This window comes from Montipora capricornis, chromosome 3 (assembly GCF_036669925.1).
Source record: "Montipora capricornis isolate CH-2021 chromosome 3, ASM3666992v2, whole genome shotgun sequence".
Classification (NCBI taxonomy): Eukaryota; Metazoa; Cnidaria; class Anthozoa; order Scleractinia; family Acroporidae; genus Montipora; species Montipora capricornis.
Window position 1 is genome coordinate 59,599,110 of NC_090885.1, and position 15,870 is coordinate 59,614,979.

The following is a 15,870-nucleotide window of genomic DNA, read 5'->3' on the forward strand; positions in this document are numbered from 1 at the left end:
TAAGTTCAGGCAATATTTTTTTCTATCTTTAGGGCATAGTGCAGATACAGTTCATTAATCTATCTGATATGTTGAGACTTGAATCAGGAGACGTGTACCAAATGGTAGAAAGCACCGTGTACTTTGAAGCGTATCGCCACATCCTGGAGGGTCTAAAAGAAGTTGATCCAGCGCATCTTCCTTTGCAGGTAATGGATGCTCAGTATAGAGGCTATGTCATTGGAGTCGCGCTGTTTTGCGGACAAAACGGTGGAGAAACAATTCGAAAACGTTCCTTAAAATATCATATCCATATTAAATAATATTTTTGATGCCTTAGGTGCGAGATTTCGCGAAAAAAGAGCCTATTTATTTTCAAAATCCAATCAGTTGCCACCCTTACCTTTGTAACAGTAATACAGTCTTATTTAAGTTAACCCCAGCTTTAGATGACATGTGTTTGTTTGTTTTTTCATTTACTTAGAGGCATCTTTCACTATTCGAATTCGTACAGAGATTAGACTGAAATCGTATAAGGCCTACTCAATCTTTAAAGGCAAATTATAAGAGTTCCTGACAGTCGTAGGACGATGGCTGTATTCTTTCCCCTACCGCGCCCAGTGACACGCCTGTTTTAAGGAACCGTAGAGCAGTCGCATAAAAAGGAGTTTCCTTTTCATCTACAGGATCTTCGTAACTTGTAATTTTAATTTTTCAATAATATTCTGAATATTGATTTTGTTGCAGCATTCTTGACTGGATGTCTGTGTTTGTTTTATTAAACAGAAGTATATTGTCAATTGCGAGAGAGAAGTTGAAGCACCGGCGTACCTGAGGAACAGATTTCGTGAACGAGTGACTTTTGACCTCACGCCCATTATGAGAGAAGAAAGTCGGAACGCCAGAGCAAGGTATGCTATGTAAATGATCTTAGGATTCAGGAAGGTAAGAGTTGACATTTCTTTCAAACTATACTATTTTTCTCTTGCGGTTTAGTTACCCATCTCTTGTCTTATTCCACTCGATTCCACCCCTTGTAATTCCATCTTGTTCCGTCGCATTGCATTTCCTGTCTCACAACCCATCCCGTCCAAGAGGGTCCCCAATAGGGTTCTTCAATCCCCCGATCCTGACCAAAATTTTTCCTTCATCCCGAAACCCCGAACGTTTTTATCGGCCGATCCCGATCCCGATCATGACGTCACAACATGATGTCCAAGCCTCGTCGTCAGTTATTTTTATTCATTTTTATTTTTAATATTTTCTCCAAACGAAATAGAGTAATTAATTTAAGTATAAGAAATAAAATGGAGAAGGGCACGATATAGTAAAAACTAATTAGTGCCCATTAACACTGATTATAATTTATAGCTCTTTACAATAAGTCCATAAATAAGAATAAGAAATAATGATAAATAAATAAACACACACATAAGCACATATGCACACACACATCGTACATTATGGCACGAGTCAAGGAGATTAGTACTGAGCAAAATAATATTTGAAAACTGCTTTTTTGAAAAGAATTTTCGAGGAAATATTTCCAATGGAAAAAGGAAGATCATTCCAAAAATATTTACCAATAACAGTAGGGAAGAATTTTCTTATGTTTGTCCTAGAGTAGGGAAGGAATAATTGTAGAGAAGTTGCAGTCCGTGTGGAATAATTATGTTGCTCAGAAACAAGAGTTGTAGAAATTTCCTCTACAAGATCTACAAGACAATCCACAGTAGTGCAACCTGGCTTAAATCCATATTGATTAAATACGATAATATCTTCAGTGAAAAAATAATGACTTAATTGAGTAAATATACTTTTATTGATTTTTTTTGTCCTATAGTTATCCACGGTTTAGAAGCTGAATTTCTAACTTTAAATGATTTCAAGGGTGCATGTTTGTTGCTTACGCTAATGAATATGTGAAGGAAACGAGACAAGCTCTCATTAACATCAAAAGAACTGAAGACTGGTGACCACAACCCAAGTCTTCAGATAGTAAAGTTTGTAATCTTTCAATACAGTTTTCACCAGGGCGTTCAGAAATGTTGTAGAACCGCAAATTAAAATCTCTAGAATATCTTTCTAATGAAAGGAGTTTTTCATACGCCCTATCGATGCTGGCAGCGTGGTTATTGACCTCGGTTTCCAGTGAATCAGTTTTAACCATGCACTCGTGCAGTTCACCATTTAAAGTTTCGAATTTTAAATTCAGCGACTCTGCTGTGGTGTCAAGTTTCCGCTTCTTTTCAGCCAAGTCTTGTTGGAAGACAGCTTGGTTGGACTTGATAGATTCCATATCACGGAGCATAGAACCAAGACACTCCCGAACATAAGTTTCAAAATCTTGATCTTCGCTCACAGAAGAATCCATTTTTCGACCTCTCCTCGACGTGCCCATATTGACAAACACACACACACTCACACTCAAAAAACACGATTAGAGACATAAAAAGATGTAAAATAAACAGTAAGAAGTCTGAATGACAGAAGAGCTGAAAAAGTACGCGGCCATCTTCGCTAACCGCTGACCGCTGACTGTCGTCAGTTACAACTACAGTTGATTTAGAATACACCTTGTTAGTCTTTTCCAGCAACCTTTATGACCCAATTGACCGTAATAATTAATAATAGCAATTTGCAATTAGAGTTTTGAAACGAAATGATGCGTGATTGTCCATGATTTGTAGTAATTGAATCTGTTCACATGTTCTACTTCCACCACAGGGAGCCCACATAACCTGTGTGACCGTCTGTATTTTGAATTTATAGAGGAAATGTATGGGAATGTCGAAAATCCTCGTATTATCGTACTAGATTGCGATAAACATTCTCATTTAACATCAAAATAGTCGTATTTTTACCTTAAATGTTGTGTGTTGTCGTTCTTGAGGTTGAACGCAACGTCCAACGCCGAACCCTTCAAACTGCTAAAATCGCCGTCTTCAACCTCAAGAACGGCAACGCACAACATTTATGGTAAAAATACGTTTATTTTGATGTCAAATGAGAATATTTATCGCAATCTAGTACGATAATACGAGGATTTTCGACATTCCCATACATTTCCTCTATAAATTCAAAATACAAACGGTCACACAGTTTGTGTGGGCTCCCTATGGTTTAGATTTAATGAAGCAGTATGGAGGTTAAGCATCAGTGTTCCATAAAACGGCGATAATGGCCCGTGATATGAGTGCTAATGTATACAATCGTCTACAAGAATACTTTACTTCCTAACATTCCTAATTAGTATGAAAACAATGCCCGTCAAGCTACTGAATGGCAAACTGCGAATAGCAGGCGTTTTGAAAGGTGACGAAAATGGTCACGTGGTCATCACTGCCGTTATAAGTGAAGCTTTAACTCTCTAGTCATTAAAATAATAACTTTAAAGTGTTTCCAGTAGCATCCGTTAAGAAGTGTTCTCAGACTTTTCAGTAAATCATATCAACGGCTTTGGATATCATTCTGTTATTGAAGCGAATAGTTCTTTCGAACCGGGAAGCCGTTGACATCATATCATATATATCATATATCTTTATTTACCCTCGGAATTTAGAGTAGCTTGATGTAGCTAATATCTCCGAGCATTTACCCTCCCAACCATGATACACCACAGAAGACAGACCACAACACTGGGAACTACATGCCCTACTCTTTGCGACAAGTGTGGGGGTTCTTTAACGTCCCACAGGATTATGAACATTGAAGGGTTGTGAGAAGGGACCTCTGGCTTATTGTCCTTATCCGAGAAGACTAGAGAGTCTAACCATTTGCAGATGTAATTACAAAGCCAGCACTTTCTCCTCAGTTTTTAAAGACCCTGAATGTTGGTCCGGCCGGTGTTGAACTCACGACCTCCCGCGTGACAGCCCGGTGCTCAACCAACTGAGCCACCGGTGCGCAGTAGAAGAAGGAAGTTGGCCTCGCAGTTCAAAAATGCCGGGAATGTCACCAACATCATTGCCAGCTTCATCGTTTTCATTACCAAGTGACTGTACCTCTGAATCTTCATCGCTGCTAGACGAATCGTACTTCAGAACGCCTTCTTCGTCGTCTGCATCTTCCTCTTCGTCCCTCTCATTTGCCTTGCGGAGGGTTCAGCTGGCTCAAGGGAGACCGAATCCCTGGTCGCACTTCTCTGTGGTAGAGATAGGAAGGCAGCGTTCCGGCTGTTGCCATCGTAGTTTGTTTTCTGACAGAGCGCTGACGGAATGCTGCGCCAAACGTCTCGGCCCAATCTCTAACGCTCTGTTTAGATTGTGGCGTCATCGTCAAAGGTGTCAAAGGATGCAGGGTAGGCATGGACGGGAGAAACATGGCGCGTTCGGGTACAGGATACCATGACTTAGGATTTGTAAAATAGTACGCCGCCCAATTGGTTGTACCCTCTTTGGCTGCGTTTCTAAGTTTGTGGATCTTATTACAGTCAAAGTTCACGACAAAGATCATTTCATTGGGATTAGAAAAGGCACGTGTCAGCCTAATGGAAATTTCTGGTCGTTTCCGTCGTTGCCGACGGAGAAAGTTGAGTTATTTTAAAAATTTCGGCATCAAAAATCTCGAATCTCGGGGCTTCAAAGTGACGATTTCCCGGATCCCGCGTCGTAATAACGCTAAATCCCGCGTCCTTTCCATAAATGCAACCGAATCCCGCTCCCATATTTCTTTATAATACCGAATCCCGCACTCCAAAAAGGCCAAATCCCGGATCCCGAAAACCCTATTGGGGACCCTCATCCAAAGCCCATTATATTACGTCTTGCTCACTTGTAAGGGAACCCAATAGTTTTAGCTTTTGTTAGCGATAGAAATAGAGCGCAAACTGGTATATGCATTTACAGTGCATATATTTTCTCTTTTGTTTCATTGTTTCTTGCATATCTTAGTTTGTAAAGTGTTGTATTACCTCCTTTTGTTACTATCAATATTATCTTACAAACTACTCAATTTACTGTTATATATTTCATAAATTTTAGCTAACGGTTACTTCTGAAGATGTATCTTGAGACATATAATACGAAACGTTAAGTCACTAAAATTATATTTCAGTTTTGTGCTTGTTTAGGCTCATGTTTGTCACCGCAGTTTGCGTTCTATTTCTAATCAAGCATCTTTGGCAAAAGACAAAAAGTATCTACGATTTGTTAGAGATATTTCCAGAAATGCTCATAATTAGATGAACCACGATTTCAATAAGCGTTACGAAGTGTCCCTTTGCTGTACTACCCAACTTCAACATGACTCGCATCTGGGAATGTCATGCATAAAGTGTCCCCCAAACTCCAGTCCTCATGTAATGTAAAGATGAACAGCCGCAGTTACCCTCACCAAAAAATAAGCCTAACCCTTACAATGACCTTATTGTTGGAAGCGGCAAATTCTTAGACTTAATTAAAGGCACAGTTACGCGAAAAAACAAGCAAGGTGACAAGGTGACAAACCACCATAACACCAGTCCTGTGTGGCAAACACATCACGCATGCGACAACCATTTCACCCGATTAATTGGCAGCCACGGACAGCAGCTGTTTGGGCCTTGTTAGGCCTCATCAGCTTGGCACAACCAAGTTACCAGGCGGGTGTTCGTGCATTTCTGGACATACGTTTTTGCTTAATCAACCAGAATTTCGTTAAATCATGTTTGGCGTCTTCGCAATGGTTCACACATCTTGTATTCTGTTTTCTGTATCAGTTCCAGTAGCGGTGGCTGGTTGCAGTTATATTTTGCAAGGGTTAATCTGAGAGATAATAATGGGGGTATGTACAGTTGTTTTGCTTGTAATACGACGGTTATTGCATTAATGTCGAAGCATGATGGTGCTGTCTGTTGACGTCATTACTAATTAAATAGCTTTGTCTCCTTAACAGTCGAAACAAACAAATTGCCTTAAGAAGATCAGAGAACTCAGTCATTTTTTTCAGTTAAAAGCCTTTCGGTTGCGGTCATCAGCGAAATATTAGCCATTTAAAAGTCATAAATCATTAAAAGCGTTGATGGGCCTATGTAAATTTTTAAAGCCACAGTCTTCAGAGATGATCTGATATTTCTGGCTGATTATGCAACGTACTTTCAATGTTCAGTGCTGTTTTTTTGGCTGATCAATTATATAAGCATATGCTTACGAAGAATCATAAAAAATCATAAAAGATTCCTCCAACGTCTTCGTGGATCTTTGTTTTGAGCGCAAATACAAGCTTGAATGCAACCTCTTTGTCGTCAACTTTCGAAAACAGCGGTACTGACTGGCTGTCGCTTGTCACATGATCACACAGCAACAATACGGCAAAGACTGATTAGGAAGATTTTCCAAAGCAACAATTCCATTACTTTACCGCTCCTCAGTCTAGACGATTTTTTGACCTCTAAGAGACTCTGGTTTGTCATGTCAGTTACTGTAAACCTCAGTGGTCTCTCTGTTTCGGAGACGGGAAGAAAACAGGTAAGACAGGTTCAAGTTTGGGTCACAGCGACTCATGTACAATTAAAGATATCAGTAAACTTGGTCTCGTTGTTAAGCCGTATCAGGGGTTATAAGTTTAAAACAGCAAGCTTCATATACCTGACAACAAAATCAGATGATACGAAACAATTTAAGGGGGCTGTCAATCCCTATCAACATTGGGGTGTAGTGGCTAGCACGCCGGATTTCCGATCCCTGGGGACGATGTTTCGAAGCCGTGCCCCTTCGTCGTGGGATCAGAAACTTTGCTCCAAACTGTCTCTTTCCACCCAGGTTTGTAAATGGTACCTGCGCGGACAATACTGCCATGAGGAGCCCCAGGGAGTTGCCCTACGACGTACTGTCATTTTATCCAATGCGAGTAACAATGCCCTCAATCGCTTCATGTTAGTTGGAACAATGATCGACTCCGGCCGTGTAAGCCGCAGCGGCTAGTGTGCGACTACCTTATTCATTCAAATAAACATTTTTGTGCAATTGTTCTTGATACGCTGAAAATCTTGACAAAAGTGACCCGATTTTCTCACGTTTCAATCAATTTTCATCCTCTTTATCTTAAGCTGTACTCGAAATTAAAGCATCACGTGGGCACTTGGTAGAGAAATTAGCAATTTAGCTGTTTTCAACTGACAGTAGAAAGGAATTACACGATTGCAATTTCTACGCTAAATTCAGCCCAGTCAAAATGTTTTTGAGTAGTAGGCATCTGGCCCTTGCCTGGTAGGGGGTGGGGGGGGGGGGGGGGGGTCCAGGGCATGCTCCCTTGAAATATTTTGAAAATGTCGGCTTCAAATGGTTTTATCTGGCTCATTTTAGGAGTAAACTGAACCCCTCTTTTTTCAGCTTACAGATAACACTACTCAAAAGCTTTTTCCCTCAAATGCCAGTTATTTTCCACCAGTAGCTTTACTAGGGAAAGCAAAGGTATTTAAGCAACTACCAGCCTAAGCCAACAATGTAAAGTGTGAGAAACGCGACCATTTGCAGTGATAATGGTAAGTTAATAGTCAAAATAATGCAAACAAAGTCCTTATGAAATCAACAAATTTAATCAAACCCTTCGATTCCTTACAAATACATCGTATAAATTCGAAACTATAGGTTTCTAAGTCGACATACCTAATATCTTACGAAAGAATGTAGAATTTTTCGGAGAAGTAGTGGAATCGTCTACATGAGCTCATTTGGACACCATCTTGTTAGTAACTGCCGAACTTTGACTGTTGACCGTTCATGTGGCTCATTTTCCAAGTCATGATCAAGGCTTTCCTCGGCCCCGGTAACCCCGCCGTTCAGCACGCAAGAGTCAGTTCGTGTCAAAAATTTACTCGAATTTTCGGCTCGATTCAGCAAAAGAAACGTTGTTATGTAGTTTTTTTTTTGTTTACAATTAATTTTGGTCTAGTGCATGGAGACCTCACGTTAATAATTTGTTGCCGATGGACTTTAGTAGGCGGCAGATGTTTCGTTGCATGCGGCAAAATCGCCGCCTTCCGGCACATATTAATTAGGGTGGCCGCTTATGGTGATTGGTTTATAAATGTCACGCCATTTTATCAACCGACGAGAAGGAAAACAAGGCGATTTTTCTCGCTTTGAGCAAGTTACGTGGAATTGCTACGAATTCGGATTGGTTCTTTGCGCTGTTTGCACCCGCTATGATTAGTCAAAGTAATTACTTTGGTGTTTGTTTTACGAAACTTGGTTGAAAATCGCTCTATATACTAAGAATTTTTTAGTAACTGATGAAAGAACAAAATGGTGATAGTTTGCCCTTTTAATGCCAAAAAAGACTCTTGGTTGTCCTGAGACATATACACCAATAATACCTCCTTTTTCTCTTTTTACTTAAAGGAACTGACGTGCCAATACTTAACCTGGCAGCATGGCCGACTGCAGAGGATCTGGAACTAGACAATTCTCAGTATGGAGCCTTACAAATGGCGCTGACCAAGGAGTTTGCGGTCATTCAAGGACCACCGGGTACTGGAAAAACCTACCTTGGGTTGAAGGTAAGGCGACAAAAACTAAAGAGCTTGGAACACTACTTTTCGGTAATAATGTCAGCAACTATCACGTCGAAATTTTATGGTTTTTCGGATTCGGTGTACGAGCTTTTGGTTTGCATCATAAACACAAACCATCAAATTAGCCAATTGCAACGCGAAGAAAAGTTATGTAACCACTGCTAAGAGCGGAAAACGCATATTTAGCTGTGCGCAAGTGCATTTTGTTTTTCATTTTGTGGTGATCCGCTGAAGACGCATGCTAGTGCGAGAAGTCTCGATCACGTGCTCGTTCCAATCCAACGGTGAGATACTCGAAGGCATGTCATTTGGTATCCAGCATTAACCACTTAAGTTGCCATAAATGGGGCCAAATCTCGTTATCTACAGATAGCCAATGTCTTGCTACATAACAAACCCAAGTGGGACACTGGAACCCATCATCTCGATGGCGACATTGATGAGCGGTATCTTTTATCTGAGCGGCGTCCAATACTGGTTGTTTGCTACACCAACCACGCGCTAGATCAGTTTCTAGAAGGAATTCACAAGTTTCATCCTCAAGGCATTGTGCGTGTTGGAGGCAGGAGTCAGAGTGAGGTGATGCAGGCATGCAGTCTTTCAGAGTTGAAACACAAAATGCACAAGGTGAGTTGATCCGATTGTGGTTTAACCCGGTCACGCTAGTCTTCTACTTATAATTGCTGTCAATGCCAGAGTACAAGCTACAAATTGCCGGTATGACATGAAGGCCCGATATTATCACGGGAATCGCTGATTTCCAGCCTATTCATTAAAAGAAAACCGATTCCAAATCTGTTTACTACAATCGAGAATTCAAACAGGTAGTCTATAATTTTAAATAGTAACCTGAGAAGAAAACAAATTGCACGGTAACCTATACGCCCAAAAAAACTGGCATCTGGTATCGATTGGGTATCAGAAAGCGTAAATATAGCTTTACACGATGGATTCAGGCGCAAACACTTCCTTGTATATCCACTATAAAGGCTGTGTTTGTATTGATTCATAACGAAAGTAAACAGTAAAAGTGCCATTCTTTCAGAAAGAAAGTAAAGAAGCGAAAAATAAAACATGCACCTTTCGTCGTGGAGTTTGCACTAGGCACGAGTGCTTTAAAATTGTTAATAAACATTTCACCAATAAGGTCTTCAAATATTACGTTATACTTGGTAGTGGGAACAATTTTTTATCCTCTCAAGAAACCATTTCGCGATATTTTAAATGGGAAAAAGGATGTAATAAGGCTAAACAATTGAGCGAGATATTTGTCTAGTACTTTGTGCGCTGTCTCCCTGATTAGAAGAGATTAATGCTTCTGCAACTTAGACGCTATTATATTTTTACTGCAGCATAAAGGCCGCCGGGCTATAAGCGCTGAATCTGCTGCTAAACTATTGAGAAAAGTGTTTTTGAGTGGCTACCATAGACCCTTTTACCGAAAAAGCGACGACAGATTTTGAAACCAATCATCAACTGCTTTCGACTCTCAAATGTAAGCTGTTAAGTTCCAGATTTTTTAAAGTGTTTTCCGACTTTTTTTCAGGATAAGAAAGTTCCGTTGCACATAAGGAGGGCGTATTACGATGCCCACGTGGAAATGGAGCATACTACGGCAAACCTAGAAAACGCAGCTGAAGATTTAAAACGATGTCACGAAAACGTGATTCATGAAGATGATATTCACCGGCGAGCTGCTAGTATGACAGATGCTCTCTATAATTCGCTGAAGGCTGATCCACTTCAAGCCGACTCAAGGAACAGTGTAATGTTACACTGGCTTCAACTGGCTTGGAATGCAGTAAACCCTGGAATCGGAGGTATTACGCATTAATAAAGGGGTAGTTTCTAAAGAAACTCTAAAGAAACTGTGGTGCTGCGTCGGTGGGGAAGTAGTCCACAAAAATAAGGTTTTATCAACGGAGTTGATAATGTAGATTGACCACCGTACAGGGATCCTAAAAGCTGACGTTTCGAGCGTTAGCCCTTCGTCAGAGCGAATCGAGGAATTATGGTTTGTGTGTAGTTTTTATAGTGGAGTAGAAGCTACACTAGAGGTGGTAACATGGCAACGTGAAAAATAGGTATACATTCGTCATCACAGTGGTCAAAATGTCGAGGCCGAGTGACTCCACAACACATTTTGATTACTGTGGTGACGAGTATCGTTGTCGATAAGACTACAGACAATGCTGAACCATATACATTCGATTTTTTATCACGATATTCAACGGCAAAGAAAATGCCGGTTTATTTTAGAGCGTGACCAAGATCGTGACACAAAGAAAGAGCAAGAGTTGTCTATACCTTTCTCACAATCTGATTAATTTATTTCCCAAAATGACGCGAGTAGCGTTGTCTGGACTCTTATCGACAGCGGCAAATCAGCCAATCATATTGCAAGATTATTTATACAGGAGACCTGTGCCCCTGTCTTTGTTTTTCGCTCGAACGCTGGCAATGATAAACTAACTCATATAGAAGCTTTTTGCAATCTTAGAATGTCTTACTTTTTTAATAAGTCATCACTTGTAATTTATACGTAATTTGCCATGATGTGTATTTATCTTTAACTTTTATATTCCTAACGACTGTAAATTTAGAAAGTATTAGCCTTAATCAATCTGAGTTATTCGTTGTTACATTCTTTAAGTCACGGGAAAGCCTTTTTTGACAAATATCAGTAAGTTAACGCATCATGTAATAAAAAATATTGTTATTATTATTATTATTATGATTATTGTTATTATTAATTATTATTATAAAAATGTCTTAGTACAATACTGGTGTCTAAAGCTCAAACCAGACCACATCCTGTGGCCTCAGCAATCAAGAACTCTACGGAGGATTTTGCCAGGCAGTTCCGAGTAGCGCTGTCTTCTGAATTTGACTTAGATGACCTAGATGACCCTCTAGTCCTTTTGGAATTGCTCCAAGTGCCCCAATAACGAGGGGTATGACTGTTATCTTCACATTCCACGTTTTCTTATTTTCCGGCTCTAGCCAGATCTTCGTACGTTTGGATTTTCTCCTTCTCTTTGCTTTCAACTCTAGCATCAGCAGCGATCGCTGCATCGATTAGCTGGCGTACGCTTTGCTGTTTACCTGTAACCACTAAGTCGGGTCTATTATGTTCAATGCGGTGGTCGGTTTGTATACCAAAGTCCAAGAGGATCTTGACTTCGTCATTCTGTGCCACCCTTTCTAGTGTATGTTCATACCATTTATCCTTACAATCCAAGCTATACTTCTTGCAAAGGCTGCAGTAAACGGTCCTAGCCACATTGTCATGTCAAGCCTCATACTCTCTCTGGGCTAAACTACCACGTTCACAGACTATATGATTAACTGCAACATTGCACATTCTGCATTGGTTCTGAGGGCCTGTTATTGTGCAGCACTTAACAAACCTTCTGTTTCTGTCCTCGGATCTCCCTTCTTCAACCATAGCCAAGTCTTGCCACTAGACACATCTTCCCTCTGTCTCAGAAACTGACCATGCAGAGGTTTTTTCCTTCCAATCATCCAACCTCTTATTCTCTCGACGTTGTTTGCGCCCCATTACTCTTTCTTCCAACACACTGTTGACACTCTGGTGCACAGCTTTCAGCAGGTTTTCCGGACTCTGTTGTATATATTCCTCAAGGCTCCGTCTTTCACAATTGGCACAATCATCAACACTAATCAGTCCACGCCCACCAACCTTGGGTGTAGCGCTCCATATATCGTTACCAACTTTCTCGTCTTCCTATCTGCAGCTTCTAACTCTGCCTTTGTACATTCCACAACACCTGCACTATATCTAATAAGAGATACTGCACGTTCATTGATGGCCCTCACAACATTACCACCATTCAGTTTTGACTTCAAAATCTTTTTGTTTCTGCAAAAGTATTCCTTCTTCAAGTTTGCTGTCATTTCATCTTGCATAACATCTCCAGCCTCTAGCACACCAAGGTACGTGTATCCTTCACCATGCTCCAGTGTAGAGAACTGCTTATTGTCAAGGAACTTGATGACATCACACCTTGTACATGTGGTCTTTCCTCTTTTCACGATGACACGAGCACATTTCTCAATACGAAATTCCATACCATGGCAATGCCCTCACTATACAAACGCATTATTATTATTATTATTATTATTATTATTATTGTTATTATTATGATGATGATTATGATGATTATTATTATTGCGTTCGACGAAGGTGAACGTATACTAATCATATCGCTTTTTGAAATCAGTCAGGCTGGTATCGTTTGTTGGGACATCCAACTATGTACCTGGAGCACGTCACCTCGATTACGTGTGAATCCATATGAAGACGAGTAGCTCTGGGTATGAGGGCATGCCCAATTAGGAACTCGTATTCCATGTGCTCTTTGTTTAAGTGCTCGACTAGCCTGTTCATTTGCTTGACGGATTTCGCTGTGATTCTTTACTACCCGTTGACTTGAATTGACAAGAGTGGCTGTTTCTGTAGAATTTCTAATTGATGCTCTATTGTCGAACGCACTTCACTAATGTGTGATTAGTTCTAGTTATTGTTATTGTTATTGTTAATGTTATTGTTATTGTTATAGCAGTAGCAGCAGCAGTGGCAGTAGCAGCAGTAGTAGTAGTAGTAGTAGTAGTAGTAGTAGTAGTAGTAGTAGTAGTAGTAGTAGTAGTAGTAGTAGTAGTAGTAGTAGTAGTAGTAGTAAAAGAATATCTGGACAAATCCTCTCCTGCTAGTGCATGTGCTTGAAATTGTGTGAGCAAATATATGCAAGGTAAAGCGAAAACACTACCTTGCAAATATGCGCTTGTTCTAATGTTCAGGACGACAACCACAGCAATCTACAAAATTACCCTTTCAATTGGCCTGGCTTATTTAAGGGATGACTCTGCTATTTTCCCAATCACCCAGACAAAATGGAAAGGAACTCAACTTTCTTTTTTCCTTTTTCCCCTAGCTTCTGCTCAACCCGTAGCCGTTTTTCCTCTCAACCAAACCGTTCAAGGACTGGAACGGATTTCACGAGGCAACCTGGCTACTTTTTCTCGCCGCACAGTCTGGGCGCGTGATCAAAATCACTCTATTCAGCTTCTAGGGACACCGGATTCATACATTGAAATCCCGAACCTTCCGGGAAGTCACCTCGACACCAGGACGTCGATAACACTTTTGATGCATGTTTTCCCGGCTGGAAACCGAGGGGCAATCATCAGCTTCCAAGAAAACGGTTTGGGAGTCCAGATATGGCAAGAAGGAATGGTTGGTGGGAAAGGAATTCTGACCGCCCGTTTCGCGAGGAGAGATTTTTCTCAGCATCCTGAAGTCAGTAAAACTGTCCTAATCATGAACACCTGGAACTTTATTGGCGCTTCATATGATCACGACTCCGGAATAGCACGCCTTTGGCATGAGGGAAATGAAGTCGAAAAGAAGTACATAGGAAAAAAAATGGAGCTGGCCACACAGTTTTCCATCAGAATTGGAGCTTTAGCAGACAGCGGACGAGGTGATTGTTTTCTGGGAATGGTTGCAGATCTCCATATTTTTGCTGAATCTCTGGGACGAGACGCTGTACGAGCAGTGGGTGGAATCGTTCCACAAGGTAATTTTGACATCCATGATTTGAATCAAAAGCGAAATCAGGGTAATTCCAACACATGGACAATTCCAGGACACGCAGACAAACCAAAAACATCGAGCTGGTCTAGACAGCCACTTCTTCCTAACCAATTCTTGATCTTAATCAGGGCTTTCGACAGTTTTGTAAAGTAGCGGACATAATGCTGAAAGCACCGGACTTGACACTTTGTGGCGCTGCAAGGCGCCTTGCATGCGCCGGAGGTGAGACTTATCTAGGGGGAACCCCCCTACCCCCCTCCCCCCTCCCCCCCCTCCCCCAGGAAATTTTAAAAACAGAACACCGAGAAACGCTCTTTTCAGTGTTTCTGAAACCCAAGAAACAATTTCCTACTCAAGACTGGAGTTCACTCAAATCCTCTTTAAAAAGTAAGTAAAAAAATTATATTTATAACAAAAAATAAAACAATCTCCTCAAATATTGGCATCAAAGTACCGGACGTGGAATGAGACACGACCGGCCGAAACGCCTCTTAACTTAGTTCTTAGAAATTGAAGGGTTTGGCTGTTTACATCTGTTCTTAGTATGAGCGATTCTTTTCGGCATGGATTTCCAAGATTATTTTAACCCTCTGCGGTATGTGTCTTCATACAAACCATTCATATCCCAAGAGGAGTGGGAAAATTATTTTGTTTGACTCCGCAGCCGTTCTAGTCACGCAACACTTCGATGAGCGTTGCTTGACCACCTAAAAAGGTGACAAATGACAATAGTTTTATCTAACATAAAGCAATTGAATTTTCACTGTATGCTCATTTTAAGCTGGAGCTGAGGCGGAAGGAGAGCAAGATGACTTAAGAGAAGAGGAAGAAGAAGAAGACGCTGAGGACCCGGATGTACTGTACGAAGCAGCTGCCATGCAAGACATGAGGGTCCTGGACAATGATGACGTCAGAGTTTTCCGCGCGAAGCCGGTTGCGGCGATAAAAGGAAGACTCAAAGTTGTGAACTTTGATTTCATTGGAAACGTCGACGCCGATGGCTTTAAAGTTGCTGACCCCAAAAGGCTGAAAAAGAAGGTGAAAAGTACAATAATACAAGAATTGAGCAAGAAAGACGTTATGCCAGATGACAGAGTCAGAATGGTAAGTTGTTTGGCCAACTTTACTTAAAATGCTTGTCACGCTAAAAGCTCTTCAGTTACAACATCTTCCTGAAATTGTCCAAAAACGAATTTTGTTGCTTTATGAAGCTTCAAATCAAAACATTGTTTCATACACTTGTCTAGAAATCCATGTAATTGGATCCAAGCCCAACACGAAATGTCCCGTGGAGTCTATGTATTTACTACCTGTTTCCAACTATGGGGTAAAAGTTCGGTTTAGCGTTATTTTGAGGTTGGGGTAAATCCATCTGTTTATCTTTACTTGAGAAATAGGGCTTAGGGTCATTTTGTGACGCTAATTGCCTGTAATCTTAGTCGAGAGTTGGGAATTTAAGATCTACGACGGTGACGGTCGACGAAAACGTCTCCTCAAAATATGACTCGGCTCTTTCATAAGTCTTTCGCGATTATTCAGTCTCGTTCACGTCCTACAATGTGGGCGAAGTATCCTAAAAATAAATTGGTACGAGCGGTTTCAAAGTTAAATTAGAGAATGAAGGATTCTCTGTTGCATGCTTACGTTGTCGTCAAAACTCAAATTTGGTGATTTCACGTCGTCGTTATGCAGAGGACCGCTAAGATACTTGCTTAAATCCGTGCTGCACGTGCAGCACGATTATTTATGCTATTTCAACCAATGATATTAAGGCCGGCAC

General features: G+C 40.8%; 1 protein-coding gene across 1 annotated transcript in view; it reads left to right on the top strand.

The window, feature by feature from the left end:
* LOC138043537 (NFX1-type zinc finger-containing protein 1-like) overlaps positions 1-15,870 on the top strand; it is a 47,792-nt gene that overhangs the window by 12,285 nt on the left and 19,637 nt on the right. Inside the window, exons 4-11 of the mRNA XM_068889862.1 lie at positions 33-188; positions 766-890; positions 5,678-5,742; positions 8,301-8,458; positions 8,843-9,100; positions 10,020-10,293; positions 13,429-14,073; positions 14,872-15,194. Of these exons, the coding sequence (XP_068745963.1) occupies positions 33-188; positions 766-890; positions 5,678-5,742; positions 8,301-8,458; positions 8,843-9,100; positions 10,020-10,293; positions 13,429-14,073; positions 14,872-15,194 (2,004 nt within the window). The remainder of the gene's footprint in view (positions 1-32; positions 189-765; positions 891-5,677; positions 5,743-8,300; positions 8,459-8,842; positions 9,101-10,019; positions 10,294-13,428; positions 14,074-14,871; positions 15,195-15,870) is intronic.